A 24,799-nucleotide genomic window follows, 5' to 3' on the forward strand; every position below is an offset into this window, starting at 1 on the left:
TCCTATTCCAAATGACAAGAAAGCAGAGAGAAGGTTCTTAGGAATGGCAGGATATTATAGGAAATTTTGCAGAAATTTTGCTGAGGTATCTCTTCCTTTAACCAATCTTTTGAAGAAAGGGTAGAAATTTGTGTGGACTAAAGTTTGTCATACAGCTTTAGAAAATTTAATGGAGATGCTATGTCATTGCCCTGTGTTAAAATCTCCTGATTTTGACAAACTATTTTCTTTAGCGGAGCATGTCTGTGAGGGAGCAGCAGGTGCAGTTTTATTGCAAAAACATAAAGAAATTGACCATCCAGTTGCCTTCTTTTCAAAAAAAATTCAATGTTCATCAAAGGAACTGTTCCACTATTGAAAAAGAACTGCTGTCTATCATATTTGCACTGCGGAATTCTGATACCTCTCAAGAACCAACTGTAATATTTACTGACCACAATCCTCTGGTGTTTTTGAATAAAATGAAGAATAAAAACAGAAGATTGTTAAACTAGAGTTTAATATTATAATATAATCTGCAAATTAATCATATCAGAGGTACAAATAATATGATAGCAGATTGTTTGTGAAGATGTTAAAATTAATCGTGTATAGAAATATTCTCAACATTGGTTTACTTTATTACGACATGTTATATATTGTGTTTTGTTAGCGATTTTAAAGACAGTTAAGGTATAACTGAATTTTAACTCAAGAGTTAAATTCTTTTAAAGGGCGAAGATGTGACAGAGTATATAGATGTTTTTGGGAGATAAATTGGAAAAGGTTTGTTAGAGTAGGCCACATACAAACACTTTAAAATAGATCTTATTTGAAATACTGGAGCTCTGCCCCTGCTAGACATATCAGCTACACAGCTTTTCCAAGAGCTGTGAAAAATGCTCAAGAGACTTCACTATTGGATTGTTGTGTACCAAAGGCAACTATGAAAGAGCATGCTGGAGCCGATGCTGTCTGGAAGAGAGCTTGCTGTTGTAAGGTCATGTGGTTTTGCAAACAGAGAGAGTCAAACAGGCTTTCTCTCTGAGAGAGAGACACACACACACACACACACACACACACACACACACACACACACACACACACACACACACACACACACACACACACACACACAGTGTCACAGCCAGCAGAAGTAGCTGGGACTAGTACAGGACAAGCTGAAAAGCCCATTTGGAAGATGGCCTGGTCAAAGCCCTTGTTTTTCATGCAGTCTAATGTTTCACTTGCAATATGTGAAACAAAAAGGAACTCTGTGGGGACCTGAAAGAAAGAGGTTATCATCTGGAGAACCCAGAAGGGGCAAGTTTCGTCAGCAGGACACTGGCGTGACTGATGAAAATACATCAGTTGTGGAGGTCCTGGAACAACAAATCTCTCTGAAAACCATCAAGACCCTTCTTGAGCAGTAACCATTTACCTTTCATGCAAAAAAGCCCGGTGAACTTTATAAATGTTAAATTCTGTGCACAGTATAAGAATTGCCTGGAACCAGTGAACTTGGAGGAATGAGAAGTGAGATTGGACTGTGAAACAAATAATTTTTCTGAACTTATACACACACACATGTGCTTAGAATTAGAAGGGAGTTAAGTTAGGTTAAGTAAGTTAGTGATGTTAAAGCTTGATTCTATTTTCCTATTTAAAGATAAATAAAAGCAACTCTTGTTTAAGTACCCATTTGTCTTGGTGAATATCTATTGCTGCTGGGTTTTGTGGTCCTCTGGGCTCATAACAGTACTGCATATAAATGTGTGTGTCATCTCTATGTATGTTTTTACACTGAGGATGAAGAATGCTGTTTTGTCCAGTTGTACCTATACAATTGGATAATTATAATAAACTTGAACTATTAGTTTCAAAATTCTTTGGGGTGTAAAACCCAAAATCAGAATTTGTTGTCATGAACATGTCACAAAATTCCTCATCTATTTATTTGAAGTACTTCAGACATACTTCATGGTGAATTAACTGCTTGCGGGTGTGTATGGACCTCAGAATCCCAGCTTTAAGCAATATCCTTTGAACTTTACCAAACAATTACTCATCATTGCTCTCTTCTTTAGTCGACTTATTGACATGAATGGAGACCTAGGTTCCAGTTTCAAATGAAAGAAAGAATCACTGTGGCGCCCCTTTAATAAGACTCCTCTGGAGTCCACGTTGGGCAGCATGAGTCAGCTGGACTAAACCATATGAGATAGGCTTGATTGACACCTGGGACCATGCTGTCACAAAGTGATAATGTGATGCATTATAACAAAAGTTATAATTTGCTTACAAATCGGTCTATCCTACAGAGATATGCAAATTTAGTTTTTGGATGCGCAGGGAAGCCTCACAAGATTGCAAGCCAGATGAACTGGCTTCAGATCAGAACGTCCTCTTATCTTAGTCTTGTTCCACGAGGGGCAACGTTTTCCACTCAGTGGACAGTATGTCTCTGGAATGAGCGGCCAGAGGAAGCTTTAGAAGCAGGTACGATTGTGAAGTTCAAAACACTTTTGGACAGAGTTACAGATAGGAAAAGTTTCAATGGATCTGGACCAAACGCTGTTTAAAAGGACTGTTGGCATTTGGAGCCAAAGGTTTTGTTCTGCACTGAATGCCTCTCTCTGATGATATCCAGATAAAGGAGATTGGATTGAGCTGAACATAGTACATCGATATCTTCAGGACAGTACGAGAATGGGATGCAACAGCACCCTGGTTAGTTTACAAATTAGAGGTCCTGAGGCCTGGATTAACATTAGAGAATATGGGTTTGGGTGACGCAGTACGCAGTGCTGCTACTTCCAGTGATTGGGTTTGACCTTGCCCTTGGGCACCACCCAAACAGAATTTGCACATTCTCCCAGTGGCTGTATCGGTTTTCCCAGATGCTCTATTCCTTTCACATCTGAGTCCCATGGGTTGGTCGGTTCACTGGATAACGTTTATTACTTGGACTTGGTGAGTGATTGAGAATCAGGTCAATTTAATGGGCATGATACAGAATAGGAAAATATGTAAAAGGAAAGGCATTGCTATGAAAGGCAGCATTGGTTTGATGGGTTTAATATCATTAGTCCACCACTTTGGTGGCATGGTTAGCACAGTGGTTAATGCAACACTGCTGCAGTGCCAGCGACTGGGGTTCAAATCTGGCCCTATCTGTCAGGATTTGGCACCTTCTCCCCATGTCTGCGTGGGTTTCCTCCAGGCACATCTGTTTCCTCTCACCATTCAAAACGTACTGGAGTTGTAGGTTATTCGGGTATAATGGGGCGGCCACGGGCTTGTGGGAATTATGGGCCTGTTACCGTGCTGTATGCCTAAATGTTATTTAAAATTTAATAGTCATCTGGTGGATTTAAATTCAAGCTATAAAAATAAATTCTAAATTTAAAAATCCATCAGAAATGTTGTACACATAATCACAAAAATTTTAAAACTACAGTAAAACCCCTGGTATCTGAGAATTAAAGCAACTGGAAGCTTCAAGCAATCGGCAAATAAATTGACAAAAATAAATAGGTAAAAAATATATGTTTAAAATTGGCATGCCTCGCCGTTAGTTTGCCAATCCACACAACATGCAATCTCAAGCAACAGGAAAATTCACGTATCCAGCATCTAATGGCCTGAATACTCATGAGATTGTTTGATCTCAGAAGCTAAGCAGGCTCAAGCCTGGTCAGTACTTGGAGGGGAGACCGCCTGGGAACACCAGGTGCTGTAGGTTTCTGTGAGGGGCGCTGGACAAAGTGGCGACTCTGTCTACATTACGGAAGAAAAAAAGTTAAAGGATTTCATGTACGTTACCTTCTTAATGTAGTATTACATGACAATAATGGACCCATCAACCAGGGTTTTACTGTGCTCAGGAAATCTCCCAACAGTTCCCAGACTGGTCTAACTGCAATAGCTACATCTGTCTTGCAACAAACACAACACAAAACAAATAGATAGAGAAGGGAACAGAGGAAGATCAAAGAGCAGGAACTGATCTTACTTTGATGGTCCTGTCTCCAGAAGCAGACACGATGTACTTATCATCAAAATCAACCACATTAACAGCTGCCCTGTGGCCAACCAGGACACGGCGCAGGGTGATGTCTGTGGATGTGCTCATGTCCCACACAGCTATCGAGCGGTCCTTGGAGCACGTGACCATCATTCCGTTCGTGAAGCGGAGGTGCAGCACAGCCTCACAATGATGGATCAAAGTATTCAACATTTCCCCAGTGTTCACTTCCCAAACCCTGCAAAGGTCAAACAAGGCCCAACTTTATTGATTATCACTGAGCAGAATGAGAAAGAGCAACAAGATTGTGATAGTAAGAGAAGGAAAAAGAGAGAAGAGGAAAAGAGTGAAAAGATGGGATAGTCATTAATTTCAAGGCCCCTAATGTCAGAGCTCTGCTAGGTTAAATACTTGGACTTTCAACTCTTGGAGATGAGATTGATCTCCTCATGCCATTTCCTGGCTGTACTCCCTCTGACCCATAAGGGAGGGGAACAGTTCACAATCCTTACACAGCCCAGGGTGAGATATATCAGGAGATGATTGTGGACTTCAGGAGAACCAGGAATGAGCACCCTCCACTACACATCGGTTGTGGAGAGAGTAGAGACCACCAAGTTCCTTGGAATCCACTTAACTAGTGACCAATCATGGACACACAACATCTCTTCACCTATCAGGAAGGCGTAACAGTGACTGCACTTCCTGAGGAGACTGAAGCGGGCAAGGCTACTGGCCACCATTGTGACGACCTTCTACAGGAGCTTTATTGAGATCATCCTGGCCGGCTGCATCACAGTGCGGTATGGTTGCTGTAGAGCACTAGGTTAGAGGTCAATTCACAGGACCATGAGAGTGACTGAAAGGATCACTGGGGTCTCTCTCCTCGCCATCGACATGATCTAACAGGATCTGCGAGGGCATTGAGGACCCCTACCACATTGCACACAGCATCTTTCAACCACTGCCATCGGGAAAGATACGGGAGTATCAGAGCCAGCACCAGGTTGAGAAACAGCTTTTTCTCATTGTCAGTGAGAATGCTGAATGAGCAAACGAACTATTCACACTAACCATCCGAGATTCTCATATTTACAAAAAATGTATTTATTTTTATATATGTATATTTGTCCTCTGAACATATTCTTTGTCTGTATGCGTGTAATGTCTAGTTTGAGTCTGTGTGTTTTGCACCGAGGACCGGAGAATGCTATTTCATCAGGTTGTACTTGTCCAATCAGATAATAAACTTGAACTCGAGGTATCGGTTCCATATTGCACAACCCAACAAGCAGCCACACATACCGTACTGTGGAGTCAGACGATCCAGTAATGATGACTTTGTCATCGTACTGTAGACAGAGCACAGAGCCAGTGTGTCCTGTCAGAATGTTCTTACATTCCAACGTGTTCTTGTCCCATATCTGAGGAGAGTGAAATAAAATAAAGCATTGGATATTTTAATGCAACTGAGCATTGTCGTTTCTTATCTTTCCACCCTCATTCTAAAAATAATTCCCCTTGTGTCAATCCCAGGCACCCTGACTACCAATATCAGGCTCAGCGCTTTTACCCAGTTACTAATCCCACAATCTTGACTTTCCACAGTAACCAAAGGCCCCATTGCCTCTCCCTCAGCCAAGGACTCTCTATCCTTGTAGGTCACAATTGGAGCCAATCTTTCACTGTCGCCAGAGCATATACAGGTTAATTAGCTTCCTTTAACTGAAAGGTCTCCTTCTGAAACTGAAACTGATTTTGTTCATAAAGGCAATCCTGAAAATTGGCAAACTCAGTATAGACCATGCATTGGTCGCTGGGAGTCAGCCAACTCACTGCAAACTGTGCATGTCCAGCATTAGTACAAAACAAATCACACCAACCATCTATCAGTGTATAACATCAGTTTTCCTGATTCCTTCCACCTACCTTGATGGTGTTGTCACGCAGCCCACTGATGATTTTCTGGTCATCATACTGTAAACAATAGACTCCTTTGCTAGTTTCACTGTGGCAGTGAATCCGCTGTAAACCGTGATGTCCACACCTCCAGTTAGATTCAATAGTCTGGAAAAACAAACAGTGCTTTTGTATTTCTTAACATACTATAACCATTCACTTTGTGTCCGCATTGATTTCGACCAAATTTCCACTCTAAGGTTTTCATTAATCTTACCCCATCCCCAAAATTGTGAAAACCTGTTACACCTCAAATTTTTCAGTTTCAATGAGATGCCAATGACCTGAAATGTCTTTCCACTGACACTGACCTGCTTTACCTATGTGCAATTCAGATTTTCGGCATCTGCAGCTCTTCGATCACCCACATTGCTCTTTCCTCAGGAGAGATTATACAGTTGAGAAGAATTTGCTGATTCATTGAAAGAAAGCAACATATTTAACAAAGGAATTCTTTCTCTTTAACTTTCAGCTATCTGTCTGCCAACTTCTTGTGAAGAGAGAACAAAGGATGCACTGGTACACGAGAGGCAAGTTACTGTAAAGTAATATTCTACAAATTGAATGACTCCAGAGTTGTCACACCCTAGAACCATGCATCACCTAGAGGGCGGTTCAGTTAGCACAACACTGTGACAGGGCCAGCAACAGGGACCAGGGTAGGAATCCTGCACTGTTTGTAATGAGTTTGTACATTCTTCCCATGCCTGTGTGGGTTTCTGCCAGGTGATGTGGTTTCCTCCTTCCATTCAAAAAATGTACCAGGGTTGTAGGTAAATTGGGTCTAATTGGGGCGGCAAGGGCTCCTGGGCTGAAAGGGCCTGTTTCCGTGCTGGATGTCTAAACATAAAAAAATTCTAACCCAAGCTCATGTCCAATGCAGAACTGTGTGTCGTAGTGCTGGAAGGGTCACATTTCAGACAAGATGTTAAATGAAGCCCTTGGTCAGGTGGATGTGACCATCCTGAGAAACCATTTCAGTCGGCAGTTTTCTGGACAACATTCATCACAGCTATTGTCTGGATTGTATCTTGGTGACGTTTGTGCTTGCTGTGAGCAATCTGGGTGCGTTTTTCTTGAGATGTATTTAATTAGCAATGTTTCCTGCAATAATGTTTACCCTAAGCAATCAGTGTGCCTGCCGAAGAAATTACATCCCTTACCTCTATATCTTGTATGATCTGGGGGTATAGAGATCTGTAGAAGGAATCTGGAGGCAAAATACCATCGGAGGGTTTGTTTTTGAACAGATACTGGATCCTGTAGATAAAAAAAGTTCTTTAGCGTCAGTGGAATTGTACATAAATTTTAGCATCACCACTCAGAACCCAATGGCAGGGAGGGTAATCACATTGGGAACATTTTAGGTAAAAGTAAAGGTTCCATTGTTGTCACGTAATACAACATTTAGAATGTAACATACATGAAATTCTTTAACTTTTGTCTACCGTAAGAGTCACAACTTTGTACAGCACCCCTCACAGCAACCGACAGCACCTGGTGTCCCGAGGTGGTCTCCCCCCCAGTTACTGACCAGGCCTGTGCTTATTTAGCTTCCGAGATCTGACAATCAGTATTGTCAATAACCTGCAGTATTTGAGACCTTTAAACTGAGTCTAGAGTTGGCACCAAAAGGCAGACATACTTCAGCTAAACCCCAGGATTCTGCACATTATTTGGTGCTCCGGAACTTGCTGCAAATTCTCACATCATTTATGTACAACCATGTTCAAATTCATGCAAACATTTGATGCCATGGGTTAAACTGCCACATGCAGAAGTGGGACCAGGAAACAAATTTCCAACAAGCAAGAGGCTTTCAGCTGAGGTTTATTGTCACAAAGCTAACAAGAACAACAGATAAAACAAAGAACAGTTAGAGAGAGATCAGTTAGAATAGAGGAAGGGCAACATTATTTTACTAGTGTGAGGCACATTCAACAATCTGAGAGTAGCAGGAAAATTTGAACTTAGTGGAGGTAAACAAGAAGCCTGCAGATTCTAGGGTGTATGGGTGCACACAAAGTTCTGGAGGAACTCAGCAGCGTGCTATCAATCATGGAAAACAATAGGCTGTCGACATTTTGGGCCTGATCCCTTACTTCATACCTGATGAAGCACTCAGTCAGTTGAACCTGGTGGTGTGTGATCTCGGTCATGAATCTTCTTCCCATTGAGGAGGGTGAAGGGAGTATGGCTGGGGTGGGATGTGTCCTTTCCAGGCTGCTTTTCAGAGGCAGTGGGAAGTATGGATGGAAATGATGGAGAGGGAAGGTGTGTTTATGTAATGATCTGAGCTGTGTTCAGAGCTCTCTGCAGTTCTTGTTGTCTTTGGCAGATTTCCTGTATCATGTATTGATGCATCCTGACAGGTTGTGGGTGAACCAGGTCAGGTTGTTGGAATATTTATGCAAGGACTAAAAGCTAGACATTATCATCACCTCAGAATCATTGATATGGTCTGATCAGTGAGCTCCACTTCTCTTCCATAAGTCAGTGACCAACTCCTTGGTTTTGCAGACACAGAGGGAGAAGTTATTGACTTGTACGAAGTCACTAGTCCCTCTGCCTCCCTATTATGTTCCATTGTGTCATTGTTCAAGCTCCGGCCAACAATGGTGGTATCACCCACACATTTGTATCTGAAGTTGGAATGGTATTTGGCTACAAAGTAATGCATGTACAGTGAGTATAGTGGGAGTATAATGATTTTCTTTTGTCACTTTAAGCAGATAATTAAAATTGCATTGAGAATACTGTATGTTTCATGCAATAAACCTTTCCTTGGTGGTGTTAGGCTTCAAGTTATTGGAGCTGCCCTCTCCTGGGCAAATGGAGAATTTTTCACCATGTTCTTTTGTCGTACCCTGATAATAGTGAAAAGGCACTGGAGTTTCAGAAGCTGAGGAACTTGCCCCCAGCCACTGACCTGTTCCTGTACACAAGACATAATGTACTGCATGTAATGCAGCTATCTTACAGTCCCAGTTAGCCAGATTCTGGTGTGTGGAGTTTGCTTTCTCTCCCAAATGTTTTCTTTTAATACATACTGGGTGCTCTGGTTTCCTCATTCATCCTCAAGACATGATGGTTGGTAGGTTATCCCCGAGTGTGAGTGGGTGGTAGAAGAATCAGGGATGTCAATGGGCATGCGAGAAGAATACATATTGATCAAGGCTAAGATTCCCAAATGTAGATAAATCTGCCTTTACTGTCTGACTAACCCAAACTCTGGATCACCTCCTACTGCACCAGTCCAAATAACATCTCATTTTTCTTGTACTAAAGTACCCTGTGCCAAAATCAGAATCAGAGCACCACTCCCAACATCCTGTCTTATATGTCCTCTAACAATCAATACTCACAAAAGGATAGATGAACTGGTCATTTGTCTCACTGCGGGGTCTTGCCATGTGCTGAAGAGGTGCTATCTCAACAGACAAGGTCACTCCCACAATCAGAGATTCATTTCTGTAATATTTAAATGTGGACAATGCTGCTGGTTGGATAAACAACAGTGATCAGTGTTCTCTTTCACAACTTTTAAGTCATTGAAAAGTTATCAGCACCTCTGATCTCCCAACCATGGCGAGAACTTCAAGTCATTTCAAGCCTGCACTTCATCTTTGTTCAAATGATTTAATACAGGTATCCATGTCAAAGGTGTTCAGGAAAGTTTTCTAAATCAATATATCGAGGTACCAACTAGAGAGAGTGTAATAGGAAACAAGGTAGGACAAGTGACAGAAGTATGTGTAAGGGAACACTTTGGGTTCAGTAATCATAATGCCATTAGTTTCAAGATAAATTAAGGATAGGGTATGGTCCTCAGGTTGAAATTCTAAATTGGAGAAAGGCCAATTTTGAAGAAATGATAAAGGATCTAGAAAGCATCGATTGGGAGAAGTTGTTTTCTGGCAAGGATAAGCTTGGTGGATGGAAGGCCTTTAAAGGTGAAATTTTGCGAGTGCAGAGTTTGTGAGTTTCTGAAAGAACTAAAGGCAAATTTAACAGGCATAAGGAACCTTGGTTTAAGAGGAATATTGAGGATCAGGTAAAGGCATAGAGAAGTGTACAGCTGGTATAGGCAACAAGCAAATTAAGTACTTGATGTGTACAAACTTAAGATGGAAATGAAGAAAGATAAGACACGGGGTTGCTTTGGCAGACAAAGTGAAAGAAAATTGTACGGACTTCTGCAGATAAAGAATCGCAAGGACAAAATTGGTCCTCTTGTACATTAGTGTGAACGGCTATGTACAGAGTCAGAAGAGATGGGGGAGATCTTAGCATGGGTTTCGAAGTTCAATGTTCAGATTTATTGTGAGAGCTCAAATGACATCACATACAACCCCGAGATTCTTTTCCCTGCGGAGAAGGCAGAATTACCATTTTATTGGTAGTGCAAAAAACTGTACTCAAGAAGATATGTACACATAGAAATAAATAAAGAAATGTAACCAAACTGAATGTGCAATACAGAGAGATAAAATTAACTTAGGAAACTGAGACTGAATCCAGGGAAGTGAGGCAAACAAACAGTCAGGTTAGCACAAACAACAACCTTGCATTCAGTGTCACCAAATCTAAGGAGCTGATTGTTGACTTCAGGTAGGGAAAACCAGATGTTTATGATTCAGCTGAGAAAATTTAACTCCTTGGGAGCCACCTGCTCAGAGGATCTTCTCTGGACCCAACACACAAATGGCATCTTGAAGAAAGCAGTAAAAACACAACATGCTGGAGAAGCTCAGCAGGTCAAACAGTGTCCTTTATGTAGCAAAAGCAAAGATAAATAGCCCTTCATCAAAGTATGAGAAAATGCCGGCAAGCATCTGAACAAAAGAGCGGGGGCGGGGGAAAGGGGGTATGTGTGGCAAAGGCAGGAGAAGATAGGTGGAGAAAAGAGGGAGAGGACAGCAGGAATGCAGGGGAGGAGAAATGGCTGGGCTGGATGGATGAAAGAATTGGAAAGACAGGAAAAGGGGGAGGGGAATGAAAAGGCAAGAGGTTTAATGTAAAGCATTAAAGTGAATGTTCATACCATGAGACTGGAGGGTGTCCAAATGGAAAATAAGGTGTTGTTCCTCCAATCTGTGGTTCGTCAGGGTGGGAAAGTACATAAGGCCATGGACAGACATGTGAGCGTGGGAGTGTGACCCTGACATTTAAATGGTTGGCCACTGGACACTAGCAGGATATTCCACTGTTTTGTTTCTACCTGCGATGCTTGCTGTTCTGCCTAGACTTGTAACTGGGAGAGGAAATAAATGGCGTCCAACACCATGCCCACCTCAGCTCAAGATAATAGCACCCATAACTGGAACAGTTCAAGGTACTATTTGGCAGTGGTATTGTCCACAGGGTTTATGTGAGCACACAAGTAAACCTTACCATCCCCTCCGCTCTGAAAGCCCCTTCCAGAGGGTGTCTGTGCGCACCATCCTCTCCATCAATTTCTTCCAGAGCATCCCATCGGAGATGACACGGTACCATTCTTTACACACCAGTTCCGCGGCACACAGCGATCGGGCATCCAGAAATGAGAGGATGTTCTCTGCAATGTGATCCAGACCACGGGCTAAAGAGATAAGTGAAGATAATTACAATAGAGTTGTTAATATTCAGAGTTTCAGAACTAGTATGTCCCAGAGGTGGGGAACCTGCTGCCTTCTCGGCCATCATGTGTGGCCTTTCGAATGAATCAAAATTTTAGGACACATCTTTTATTTTTTTAATATGTTTTTGTTCTTTTATTATTTTTATTTTACCATTTAAATGAACATATGTAAAATACTAAAGAATAAAAGAAAATTCAACAAAATAATCCTTCCTGCCTGACTGGCGCCATTACCGCCTGACTGGCGCCAAATACGATCTGACCGTATTTGCGGTTTATTTGATTATTTTTTTAAATTCTGTTTGCTTAACAGCCCATCATGGGAAAGAAGACCAAGAGAACGCTGAAGGAAGAAAACAAAGGTTTTAATAAGGATTGGGAACTGCAATATTATATTGTGTCTGCTAAAAATTTGCTTGCTTTGTGATACTGCATTATCAACACTGAAGAAATTTAATGCTCATCAGCATTATGCCATTCATAAAGACCACAAATATTTCAGATTAGACGGAGTGGCGTGAAAGGTTGCATTGCAGAAATTAAAAGATGAAAAACAAAAGCAAAGACAGTTATTTCAAGCAGTGGTAAAACCCGGAAATAATGTCACTGAAGCAACTTATAATATAGATTGCATAAGAATGCATTGTCGAAGACCCCGTTAATGTTTCAAGTACAAACAACTGCCTCTTTCAAGGAGAACCATAACTGATTGGCAGCATGAATTATCCCTCAACATAACAGAACAACTTCACACAATAATCCAAAAGGAAAATGTATATTTTTCCAATCGCTTTGGATGAATCAACTGATACTACTGACTCTACGCAGGTTTTATACTTCATTCGGGCCATAACAGATGATTTTATTTGCTATGAAGAGTTACTGGCTTTGGGCACTCTTATGGTATAGATATCTTCACAATCTTTCAAGATAAATGTCGTGAATTTGAATAATGTAGTGAGTGTATGTACAGACGGTGCACCTTCCATGACAGGAAAACATGAAGGGTTCATTGCACAGATAAAAAAGGTATTATCAGATCCAGATGCTCTCATTTCTTTTCATTGTCTCTTACATCAGCAAAATCTCTGTGCTAAATCTACACTCTTAAGTGGCACTTTGCAACAAATTATAAATATTGTTAACTATATTCGTGCAAATGCAACACGGCATCGTCAGTTTCATAACATGCTAAGGTTGGACGATAAGGTATTCAGTGTGGATTGGCCGTATCATTCTAAGGTGAGCTGGCTATCGCAAGGACAGGTGTTAGCAAAAGATTTTATCTTTGCGAGAACAGATAATTAAATTTTATGAAGAGAATCAAAAAAGTGAATTATTGAAAGAAGATTTCTATAGAAATGCTGCATTTCTGTGTGATATCATGTCAAAGCAAAATTACTTAAATATTTCTTTGCAAGGTAAGACTAAGTCTATGTATATGTGGCAAAAAATCCAAGTATTTTGAAAAAAAGTTATCTTTTTTCAAAACTCTTCTTCTTCAAAAGGAAATTTCGAATGAACATTTTCCTCAGTTAGCAAAGGTCATTGATGAACAGGAAGATTCATGCGAATCACGTGAAGAATACGCAGCTATTTTAGACTTATTAATTGGAGAAAAGGTTCACTGACTTTGAGAATCATGACCATTACACTCAAATTACTATCTCAACCTCACTTAGTTGATGTCTCCAAGGCTCCTAAAGAGCGACAGATGGAGTTGATTGAGCTCTCAGAAGATGCCATTTTAAAGTCCTTATTTGAAGCGAAGAAAGATCCGATCGAAATCTGGACAAACGCAATAGAATACCCATACCTTTGGCAATATTCATGAAAAATGCCTTCCTGTTTTTAAATTACTTATTGCTGTGAATCTACATTATCCTACCTAACCAAAATCAAGATGCCCCTAAGGTCACAAATGACAGATACCCATTTAGAGGATCAGCTGAAACTGCGGACCTCCCAGCTGCAACCAAATATTCAAATGCTTTCCTACAAAAAGTAGTCACAACAAAGTCAATAAAAGGTTAGTTAACTTTAGAATTCAAATTTATTTTTTCAATTTTTGAAGTTAGTTAGCACAAAGTAGTTAGATTTTTACATGATATTGTATATTTTGATGAATATTTAATTGAAGTTTCTTGAATGCAGCCTCATTAGATTACAACTAACTTAATGCGGCCTTCCAGCATGAAAAGGTTCCCCACCTCTGGTCTAACCAGTCTTCATATGTGGGACTTGCACCTTTGTGACAGCTGTCTTTTGGACTAGAGTACCACTGAGGCAGATATTCCCCAGGGAACAAAGTTCAGACCACATTTATAAAACAAGCTGGATATCAGAAAGCAGGGAAACATAAAAATATGCAGATAACTCCAAAATCAGAGGTGATTTAACCAGAGAAGATGATAACCAACTGCAAGAGAGTGGCAGAGTGCGTGGATCAGTGGCAGAATGAATTAAATACCAAGAGTATGCAGTGGTGCGGGACCACAAGTTCAAAGTTTGGATTATTGTCAGAATACATATGACATCACATACAATAACGAGATTCTTTTAATTACCATTTATACTAGGCAACGTTTTTTTTGTACAAAAGATTTGCTTCCTGTAAATAAATTGATTATGATAGACAAGCTGAACACAAAGACAATTTCAGATTTGCTGTATCACGTAGGAAGATGGAGAAACATTAACTTTTATTGAATTTAGCATTGTCTATACTCGCTACGAATGAAACAGAAAGTATCGCAGCTGTGTTGCGACATTGATGAGACATGTCTGCCGTTCTGAATCTTCCTGAAGACTATAAATGCTATTCTTAAAAGTACTCACTATGCTATAGCCTGAAGAACATGTGTATCAACTTGCGTTCAATATTTCAATCTATGTCAGCATCTGTATATGTGATTTGCTTTTATTGACTGTCTGCATCTACCCTGACTAAACATGCCCAGGCCTAAGAAACATTGACATAGCATCTGCACTGAGCACATGCCCAGGTCAGCTTGGAGTGACCAAAATGGTTTGCATTGTGGGTAATGTAATAGTAGACTTAAAATATGACAGGAAATCACAAAAATATGTTACATCTAAAACAAAATGGTACGTGATAGGAACATTTTAAGATGATTTTCGTGATGAGCAGCTCAAATCCATAAAATAGATGCAAATGTGCCCAGAAAGAAAAATCTTCATTGTCCAGTGTTATTGATAGGGCAAAAATCTGTACTCAAGAGATACGAGCACATGTAAACAAATAAAGACATATAAACAAATTGACTATGTAATACAGAGAGAGAAAAAAAATCAATAAATGCAAAAGTAAGAGTCCTTAAGTGAGTCACTGACGGATGTTGATGGAGATTAGCCTCAGACCTGCTGATTGGCAGAGATGGCTCGAAGGGAAGACTGCCGCTGCTTCTTATCATCAAAAGTCGGAGCGACAAAGTAGGTAAATAATACAGTTGTAAAAGGTGTGCAGGAACATTGTGACACCGACGCAGATGTGCAGTTTTTACTCTTTACGAGCACAAGACTGATTTGAGAGAATGGTTCATAAAGCAATTGGGACCCTGGGGTTTATAAATTGAAGCATAATATACAAAAGCTGAACATTTACAGAATGGTGCCAAGACTACAGCACCAGAGCTGCATCCAATTCTGGTTACCATGCTTTTGGAAGAAAGTTATCCAAGAATCAAACCGTGCATCTTGCCTAACAGTTCGGCAGGCAGCAACCTCCCTTGAAGAAGACTGCAGAGCCCACCTCACTGACAAAAGACAAAGGAGAAAAAACCCAACACCCAACCCCAACCCACCAATTTTCCCCTGCAACCGCTGCAACCGTGTCTGCCTGTCCCGCATCGGACTTGTCAGCCACAAACGAGCCTGCAGCTGACATGGACATTTACCTCTCCATAAATCTTCGTCCGCGAAGCCAAGCCAAAGAAAAATCCAAGAAGAGGACACAAGTTTTCTGAAATGGTTCAAGAAATTGATGCGAGAAATTGCAGAGTTGTATACACAGCTGAGGCCATCAAATAACCTGCCTCCCCTCCATTAACTCCATCTATATCTCCCATTGTCTTGGGTAAGCTGCTATGAACTAAAGGACCCACCCTGGTCACACTCACTACACCGCCTTCCTATGGGGCAGAAAATAGACCAGCTTAAAAACATAACCCTCCAAATTCAAAGACAGTTTCTTTCCTGCTGTTATCAGACTCTTAAATGACGTGTGACTTGCTGAGTTTCTCCAACACTTTTGCATTCTGCATATGCTAGAAATGCCTTTTTGTTCTGATCTGGTTATTGAGTTGAGATGCCATTTGTTTCTTCATTGATGCTGCCATAGCTGGAAAGAGAGAAATATGTAGGAGATCAATTTCTATTACTGGACAATCACCACTTTGTTTTGATTTGTTTTGATCATCTTCAGGCAACCCTTTTCCCTTTCTAATCCTCAGTAGTTTGGAGGGCATTGCATTGCGTGGATCTGAAGACATGGGGGATGGCAAAACACAGGTTCATGAACGGGATTATTGAAGTAGTTAAAACACAGAGATACTGGAGGAACTCAGCTGGTCTCGCAGTGTCCACAGGAGGTAACAATATAGTACTGACATTTGCAGACTTTAGTGTTCCACTCCATTGGCGAAGTAGTGCTATAGTTACATTTAGTTCTTTCTTGAAAGCATGTTCGAAGGGATTGGTGTACAAATACCCTGTTTCCAAACCAAAATTCGTTCGTGACAGTGGCCTGAAGTCTCTGCTACTCACGACGTCGCTCTGCTTGGTTTCTCACGTGTAATAATGCTTTGACTTCAGGAAAACAAATGCTGTTCCAGCATGCACACTTAGCGTCCCAATCAATAAGCAAGCACTTAAAAATAACCCAGTGAAGGATTACATTTGTAAATCCACTGAATCAAGGGAGAGTTTGCAAGAGTTGATTGAAGAGCAAAGGAGATTTGGTGCTGGTGCTGGAGAGAAAACAGGCTGTCAAGACTGACTACAATTTTCAGATGGGAGAAATTTAGGGGAAGGGGCGGGTATGGAAGTAAAGGAACATATTGCTTCACTGCTACTAAGCAGTTTTTAACGTGAATGTAACATTTATTAGACAGCTTAAAAGACATACAAGATTGTTAGCTTTATAAACAGATACGGAAGCAACAGTTATGTCTACTTTTACAAATCACTGGAAAGATCCCAGCTGGAACAGTCTCCCAGTTTTAGGTCCAACTCTTTAGGGAGAATGTCCAGAGGTTTACCACAACAGTCACAGGTTGAGGCACTTCATGCAGGCAAAATCACGAATTTCTGGGGTTGATTTCCTTACAGAAGAGAGGGTGGAAGAAAGATTTAATCAAACGGGTTCAGAATTATGACAGGCGTTTATCTGATTGTTTTTCTAAGGGATGTTTTTGTTCTCTCGATGAATTATAAAGGAAACTTGGTATTAATGGAAATTCTGTATTTATGCATTATTAATTATGATTTTTTGTATAACAGATATGTGGTTGATATATGATTTTAATATTTGAACTTAGTTTTAAAGTGGATTTCATTTGTTAAATACGTATTATGTTTGATTTAAATATATGTTTAAGGGTATTATTTTAGTATTGATTTTTTTTGTTGTTAGTAATTTTTTTTGTTGTTAAGTTTTATCCTTTTTGTAAGTGGGGTTTTTTCTCTTTTATTTAAAATATTGTTAATTAATTCTTCACTCTTTATTTTGGGGGGGAGGGTTGGACTAATTTTAAATTAGATGATTAATGTTGTGTTATAATTATTGGGGGGGTTAATTTGTGTAGTTTAATGATGTAGTATTCTAATTTTTATTATCTTATTTTTTATTATTTCTTTAAATGTAATTTTTATTTTATTCATGTCATAAAATTTTAAATAAAGTTTAAAAAAAAAGAATTATGACAGGCTCCTATTAGGAGTAAGAACAGTTCCCAGTAGCAGGAAGATCACTGAACAGGAGACAAATTGGCAAAGGATCCAAAAGGAGATCTGAAATAATCATTTTCAAACAGCCGGCTTTGCAACTCATTCCTCAGATTCTGAAGGGAATTGGCTAAATACCGGAAACATGAAATGAATGAGAGGGCCATGTGGAAGAGTTGGGGAGTGGAAGTATCACAGCACCCCATGCAATACAATCACACAACTTGTGAAAACTCTACCCACACTACTTCCAGCTCCTCCCTGCACAAATACCTGGTAAGACGGTGATGAAGTCCCTCTGCAACATTGGTTTAAGATAGGAGTTGATATGGCCGTGTTGATAGTGACACATTCGGGATATCAGGTTCTCGACAAATTCCACCTGATCGGTTTCTGTCCACTGATCGAAGTATTTCACACACTGCTCTTTCTGCTTCTCATAACTGGTGGAAGGCTTGCGCTGCTTGGCTGCGATCATACTCGATGTACCAATGCTGAGTTTAGTCTGCAGAGGAATAGGAACACCACTGTGAGAAGAGGGGTGAACATTTCTTCTACATTGTTCTTAGAAAGTGTTTGGTGTTGAAATTCAGCAAGGAGAGCTTTACAGAGGTTTAAATGAGCAGAGGAGAAATTAGAACAAAGGTGTGATTGGAGAGCAGTGAAAGCTACAAACATCAAGATTTTTTTTAAAGGAGGATTCTGTAGGCAGAGGGGAGGGGAAAGAGGGAATTAAGAAGTAAAGGCCTAGCAGCATTGATGTGCTGGGTGGGGAATATACAAAGGGCAGCAGATAGCAGAGTACCACTGATAAGAGCCACAACAATTGACAGATTTAAACATTACTGATCAAACCTTCTAAAACTCATCCCATCTAGAGTAGCCACAGAATTTTCACCGGCTCTCAATCATTCACAATCAACTCGCTTAATCTATTTACCCTATCATGTCCATGTATGCCATAAATGGCTTTCAGGCTTTCCCAGGTATTGGTTCACCCCTCTGAAGGTTACGGTTATTTGATGACTTTATATGGGATACTGGAAAAACTGTACCTTGACATTGTGTACAGGTCTGATCTCCCTATCCAAGGGCAGTTATTCTTGCAAAAATTGATCAGAATGATTCTTGGGACAGGACTGTGACCAATCAGAAGAAGCTAATTAGATTGTGCCTACACTACTTCTGGCTTAGAAGAAAAGAGGTGTTCTTATTGAACTGCACAAAATTCTTACAGATGACCTGGATGGTCTGCTCAGGAAACCATCCCACTGGGTCCATCGAGTCCTCATCTATCAGTTTCTGCAAGATGTTCTGTGCTGATCACTGCCTGATGGCCTTGTGGTCGAAAGTGTTCTTCTAGGAAAAGTTTTTTCACGAAGGATAGGTGGTGTGGCAAAATCCAGCAAACTGGGACATTGCGTGGGAATGGGGCCAGGCCTATCCTTGCCAACACTTGGGCCTGGTAGAACCTCAGCACATAGTGCTATTTGGTGCCCTCATACTTTGGTTCCATGCACAGCCTGATACAGCCATACACAAAGAAGGTCATCAGGATGAGGGCCATGTTGGATACGCCCTTGCCTCCATTGTCTGGCAACTTGTACATGCCACCCCCTATCTATTTAGGACCCACATATGAATTGGAAAACTGCTCTGATAACCACCAGGGTGGAGGTGTGAGAATGAGCCACATCTGCGCCATGTACAACAGTACTGAGACCACCTTACACCTGATGACCAGGTTCTTCCACATTATTGAGAGTCAGTGCCATGCCCATAGACCTGATTTTTGGTGGACTTTTGTGATCCACTCTGACCAATTCTTGTTGCACACCTCAGCTCCTCTAAACCAGATCCCTAGCACCGACAGGTAGTCAGATTTGACTGTGAAGGGGATGGTGGACTAGTCGGGCCAGTTACTGAACAGCATTGCCTCACTCTTTTTCTGGTTTACTATAGTACCTGATGTGGACTCAAAATGCCCTCATACACTGCTCATTCTCCACATCGATTGTGTATCCGAACAGAAGATGGTGACATCATCCATTTACAGGGAGGCCTTGACCAGAGTGCTTCCACTGCCTGGCAACATCACTCCTCTTAAACCCTCATCCTTCCTGATGGATTCAGGAAAGTGCTCTATGCAGCACCCAAATAAGACTGGATACAGCCTAACTCCAGACTTGATGGGGAAGCTCTCTGTTTACCACCCAGTGATTTGGGCTGCACTACAGATGTCTGTGTAGTGCAGTTTAATCCAATTCCAGATACCCTCCCCAAATCCCATTTTGTAGAGAACATCCATCATGTACGTGAGCATTATCTGGCCAAAAGCCTTCTCCTGGATTAAGCTGACCAAGCAGGTATCCACTCCCCTGTCCTACATTTAGGCGATGGCATCCCTGAGCAGCACAAGGCTGTCAGAGATCTTCCTGCCTGTAACTGTGCAGGTTTGATCCGGGTGGATTACCTGCCCAGGGGCAGGCTTGACTTGATTGGCGATGACCTTGGACAGGAATTTATCGAGGAACTAAAGAAGGAGTTCGCTGGTTGGAGAACCATGAAATCCTTCTTTGATTCCCCAGTAACTTGGTGGAAAGTGACGAGGAAGGTGTTCAGTGGGCAAGACAGAGACAGCAGGAACTGAGCTAACTCTAGACTGACCTACAAAAACTCCTCCTTCTGCAGTCAAGAGGGGTGGATGTGAGGGAGGAACTCCAAGAGGTGAAGAGCCAGCAAGCCTTGCTGTTCACCACAGAGTCCTCCAAGATCATCTTCCAATCTAGAGCTGCACAGTGGAACAGGATGAAATGTCCTCATGTTTCTTCTTCCAAAAGATTCACAGAGGGAGCTCTGTGATCCACAGCCTTAAGGAAATAGACGGCTCAGTCATATCCTCGCAGATAGGCATTCAGAGGATCTGCAGATCCTCTTAAGCCGAACTGCATGACATGAAGGATATAGACAGAATGGTCTCTCAAAATTTCCTGTTCTCTATCACGGAGATCTTAGTTGACAGCAAGTGGGAACGTCCGGATGAGCCAATTACTCTGGGGGAGTTGACAGACTTCATCAGTTCCTTTGAGTCGAGTAAGACTCCTGGAAGCTATGGTATACCTGCTGAGTTGAACACAGCTCTGTGGGACTGGGTGGGCCCGGACCTGCTGGAAGTATACAACGCTGTGCTTCTGGCAGGAAGCATGTCAAATTCCATTAGGAAGGGTGTCATCACCCTCATCTTCAAACAAAAGATGGAGAAGAATCAGGAATTGGAGACCCATATCATTGCTAAACAATTGGGTGGGAAATCCACGACCCTGTCCAACCAGGGGGGGGTGGGAACTCCACGATCCTGTCCAAGCTGGGGGGTGGGAACTCCACGATCCTGCCCAAGTGGGGGGCAGGTGGGAACTCCATGATCTTGCCCAAGCAAGTGGGTGGGAACTCCACAATCCTGTCCTAGCAGTGGTGGTGGAGTTCCTCAATGCAAAACATCCTGTTGTATGTGGGGAGGATGACTTCCAGAAAATAGACTTGAATCATCACCTGATTAAAGGAGTTCTTTTCCAATACAAGTTTCTTAGGGGGCTCAGCCTCATTAAGGTCATCATGTCCAGACGCATTCTGGGAGCAGAAGAGAAAAAGAGCAAAGAAAAACAGAGAAGATCAGCACTGGGAGTTCTGCAAAGGTTGCCCAAAATCACCCCTGGCCACAGAAGGGTAGACAGAAAAGGGGAGTGAAGAGTCAAGGCCAAATAGAATCTATGAGCTACAAGCCAACAAAAGGAACACGTTAGTGGTGATCAGTGCTCTCAACATTCTCACTGCAAAACCATCTCATTCCCACCATCTTCATTTCAGCTTATTTCACAAATACAAAATTCCTGGTTAAACTGCTCCTTCCAAATTTTCTCCCCTTATGGAGAAAGAATTGTGAATCATGAGGCCTGTACTGTTCCTGTTGTATGATCTGTTCTATCACCATTAGATCTGGAAGGTTTCGCAAGAATCAAGACCCTGCCACAGAAGTCTGAGACAGACTTCAAGGCACAACCACAAGAGAAGCTTCGACAACGTCCTCTTTGCAAAATCCTTCAAATCCATACCTACCGGTTGTCATCAATACTATTGTTAAGCTGAGTCAGTCACAACATCAGTCTCCCACATCAAGCATCCCACCCGGATGGAGTTCTACCATAGCTAAATACTTTAGGGGCAGACAGTGTTCGAGAATGTTCTTCTAAAGTCACCTTGAGGAAGATGCAACTTTATTCCCAACTGATGGCTGATCTCTGGCACACTCACAGTCACCATGAGCATGCAGTGGAAGGACACCTGTCCGTAAAGCACCGTACAGAGAATGTAATTGCTGTTCAGACTTTATTTATCTCAAAATTTTCAATTGTATTACATCAGGTTACAAGATCCTGCATTCTTAAGATGAGCTAAACTCTATTAGAATACCTCACTCTTTAAAAATGGCAAGATTTACTACTTTCCAATATTCTCTTTTCTAGACATTGAAATAAGGTTCTGCAACATACCTCTGCCAACGCCTGCTTTACATCCATTCTCCTGTAAAATTTTTCACAGACATTTTTATATTTAACCATCTATATACTAGTGAATTGCTTTATGGATCCTTTAACTGACTTCTGATGACATTTTGATCATCCGCCCAGACAGTATTGTATGTCAATATTGATAACACTTCTTTAATGCGCCTTGGATTTTCTATTGCATAAAATACATTAATACTTCTAATATTATTTATCTCTTTGTGGAAGTAAGGGTCTGCCTTATGTGGACTAATGTACATTGATAAATTTTAATTAATGTGTCTTGCTGTTTTGTGAAAGAATGCTAAGAGGGTTGTAAATACTTTAAAAGAAGCGAGGATCCCCATAACGCATGTTGCCCAGCAACCCTATCTGAGCTAGTAAATTTCCACAAACCTGGAATTCCCCACAGTGAGACACAAGAACAACACTTGGGAAGATGAAATGTACTTGAGTTAGTTACAAATTAATGCCTAGGGCAACATTTCTCTTTGATGTAAAAACAGGATAGCCACATGTGTGGGGTTCAATGGAAAAGTGTGACTAATGTACCAGGTTCCAAATGTCAGCGCCTTATCTTAGGTCAGCAAGAGTTCACAAGAACTGGACTATCCCTTGGGTGCTGATCAAAAGATTTTTAAAAATGACCAAGGCTAATGATTTCAGATGGTGGTGCCTGAGTTTGTAAAAGGAGACAAGAACAGGAACCTGCTTGACCATAGGCTGAGATCAAGCTAATGGAAAAGAACAGTGAACCCATAAAGCACTGGTAATAGAAGCAAAAGAGTCTGACCGTTTGGTAGACCCACTTGCTGCTGGACCAGCTCCTCAACAGCAGCTGTTCCCTAAGTTAACTGAGTTCTCATTTCGCAAAACTAATAAAGTGGTACTCGTAATAACATTGTAGTTGTGAAATTTTTCCAAGGTTGAAAGGCATGAAGCTTTAATATTTCCAATTCTGAATCCTGAGACAAACTTTCCCTACACAATCTCACTGTAAATTTAGTCCTGTGGGTGAACTCATCATTCAGACTTTACTTCCTCACTTTACAAAAATCCGGATCCTCCAACCTCCTATCTATAATCACCACTCTCCCCATCCTCTCCTATTTACGCAAAAGCAACTAAATAGAGGTCTACAAGATAATGATAGGCAAAGGGATGGTGGACAGCCATACCATTTTCCCTGGGGAGAGAGGAGCAAACAGCAGAGGACATCTGTACTATGTGAAGTTGGGGGCGGGCGGTGGGGGGAAAGTTTAGGGGAGATATCAGGGGTAAGGTTCTCCCCCCTGCCCCCCCAACAGAGTAGTGGGTGCCTGAATGCATTGCCGGGGTGGTGGTGGACTTTGGTACAATAGGGACTTTTAAAAGACTCTTATACTAAGTTCAAAGTTCAGATTTATTGTCAGAGAACATACATGACATCACATACAACCCTGAGATTCTTTTTCCTGTGGGCCAGGAATTTCTAATTATCATTAGTGCAAAAAAAACTGCACTCAAGAAAAGTTACGTACACCTCCGTCGAGGTCAGCCTGGAAGAGACAATCCTTATGGAAGCAGCTAGAATTATGGAAGGTAGGCCTCAAATGTTTAAAACTACTTCTTTACAAACTTTTAAAACTGTTAAAACTTTAAAGCTTAAGCTGTTAACCTTATATTAGAAGATATTGCTAAGCAAATGGAAAATATGGCTTTTCAAATGAATCAAGGATTTTTAGGTGCCCAATTTGATGACATGAAAGGAAAAATGAATATATATATGAAGAAATTTCAACTGTAAAGATGGATGTTTCTGCAGTAAAAATTGATGTCAGTAGATGTTTGAAAGCAGTTGATATTGTACAAGATAAGTTTAAGAAGAATGAACTGACTGTAATGATAAAGTGGAGTGATATACAGAAAGGATGGATTATATTGAGCATTCTATCACTGGTTGGGACACTTATAAAAGAGAATTTCTGAAAAAAATTGATTCGTTGGAAAATCAAAGTGAGCATAATAATATTAACATAGTAGGTCTTTGAGAAGATATTGAGCGGATCCGGTAAAAAATTTTCGGAAATGGATTCCGGAAATGTTGGGTGAAGAGTCTTTCCCAGATGGATTGGAATTAGATCAAGCGCATAGAGTGACAAGGAAAAAACCTTTTCCAGGTCAACCTCCACAGGCAATTCTTGTTCATTGTTTGTGGTATCAGGATCGAGAGATGATCTTGCGTCTTGTGGTACAAAAAGCTTGTCAAAATCAGAGCCCTTTGATAATCCAGGGCAATAGGGTTTTCTTTTACGCTGATGTTATTAGGAGATGTAAAGAATTTAATCCTGCTAAAGCGGTGCTGTGGAAGAAGGGTTACAGATACCCGGCAATTTGGGGGGGGGGGGGGGGGGTCGTGGCAAGATGGCGTAGGGTGAAGATGTGGGAGCCCATCTCTCCTTAGCTGGAAAGTTTAAAGCCTGATTTTAATGTCTGAATATATATCTGAAAACTTTGCTTATGGATATGAGAAGAAAACTGGTTAAAAGAGGTAAAGTTCAACAATAAAAAAAACTGCACTTTAGAGAGTTGGAAGATTCTGAAAAACTTGGCCTTACTGAAAGTTTGGAGCCCGGATTATCAAATGAAGATGGAGCCGAAGACTCAATGATATATAACTACGAAGCTGGGTGTAGCGACGGCATCCTC

The 24,799-nt window shown here is 41.1% G+C and overlaps 1 protein-coding gene and 1 long non-coding RNA gene across 5 annotated transcripts in view; one reads left to right on the forward strand and one right to left on the reverse strand.

Annotated features, from left to right (window-relative positions):
• LOC138753900 (F-box/WD repeat-containing protein 1A) overlaps positions 1 to 24,799 on the reverse strand; it is a 66,413-nt gene that overhangs the window by 20,295 nt on the left and 21,319 nt on the right. For 3 of the 4 annotated variants that reach the window (XR_011351502.1, XM_069917439.1, XM_069917438.1), the window contains exons 2-8: positions 21,099 to 21,176; positions 17,823 to 18,054; positions 11,360 to 11,546; positions 7,129 to 7,225; positions 5,936 to 6,073; positions 5,312 to 5,430; positions 3,995 to 4,244 (exon numbers count right to left, since the gene is read on the reverse strand). Coding sequence is in view for 3 of the 4 variants with exons in the window: in XM_069917439.1 (XP_069773540.1) it covers positions 3,995 to 4,244; positions 5,312 to 5,430; positions 5,936 to 6,073; positions 7,129 to 7,225; positions 11,360 to 11,546; positions 17,823 to 18,054; positions 21,099 to 21,176 (1,101 nt within the window). In the remaining variant the exon portion in view is untranslated. The remainder of the gene's footprint in view (positions 1 to 3,994; positions 4,245 to 5,311; positions 5,431 to 5,935; positions 6,074 to 7,128; positions 7,226 to 11,359; positions 11,547 to 17,822; positions 18,055 to 21,098; positions 21,177 to 24,799) is intronic. The other variant, XM_069917440.1, reaches the window with a different exon arrangement.
• On the forward strand, positions 2,318 to 12,634 carry LOC138753902 (uncharacterized). Its single transcript, XR_011351503.1, has 3 exons — positions 2,318 to 2,478; positions 6,438 to 6,495; positions 11,899 to 12,634. It is a non-coding gene; the product is annotated as an uncharacterized lncRNA (long non-coding RNA).

The sequence above is a fragment of the Narcine bancroftii genome, chromosome 2, assembly GCF_036971445.1.
Source record: "Narcine bancroftii isolate sNarBan1 chromosome 2, sNarBan1.hap1, whole genome shotgun sequence".
In the NCBI taxonomy this organism is placed as follows: Eukaryota; Metazoa; Chordata; class Chondrichthyes; order Torpediniformes; family Narcinidae; genus Narcine; species Narcine bancroftii.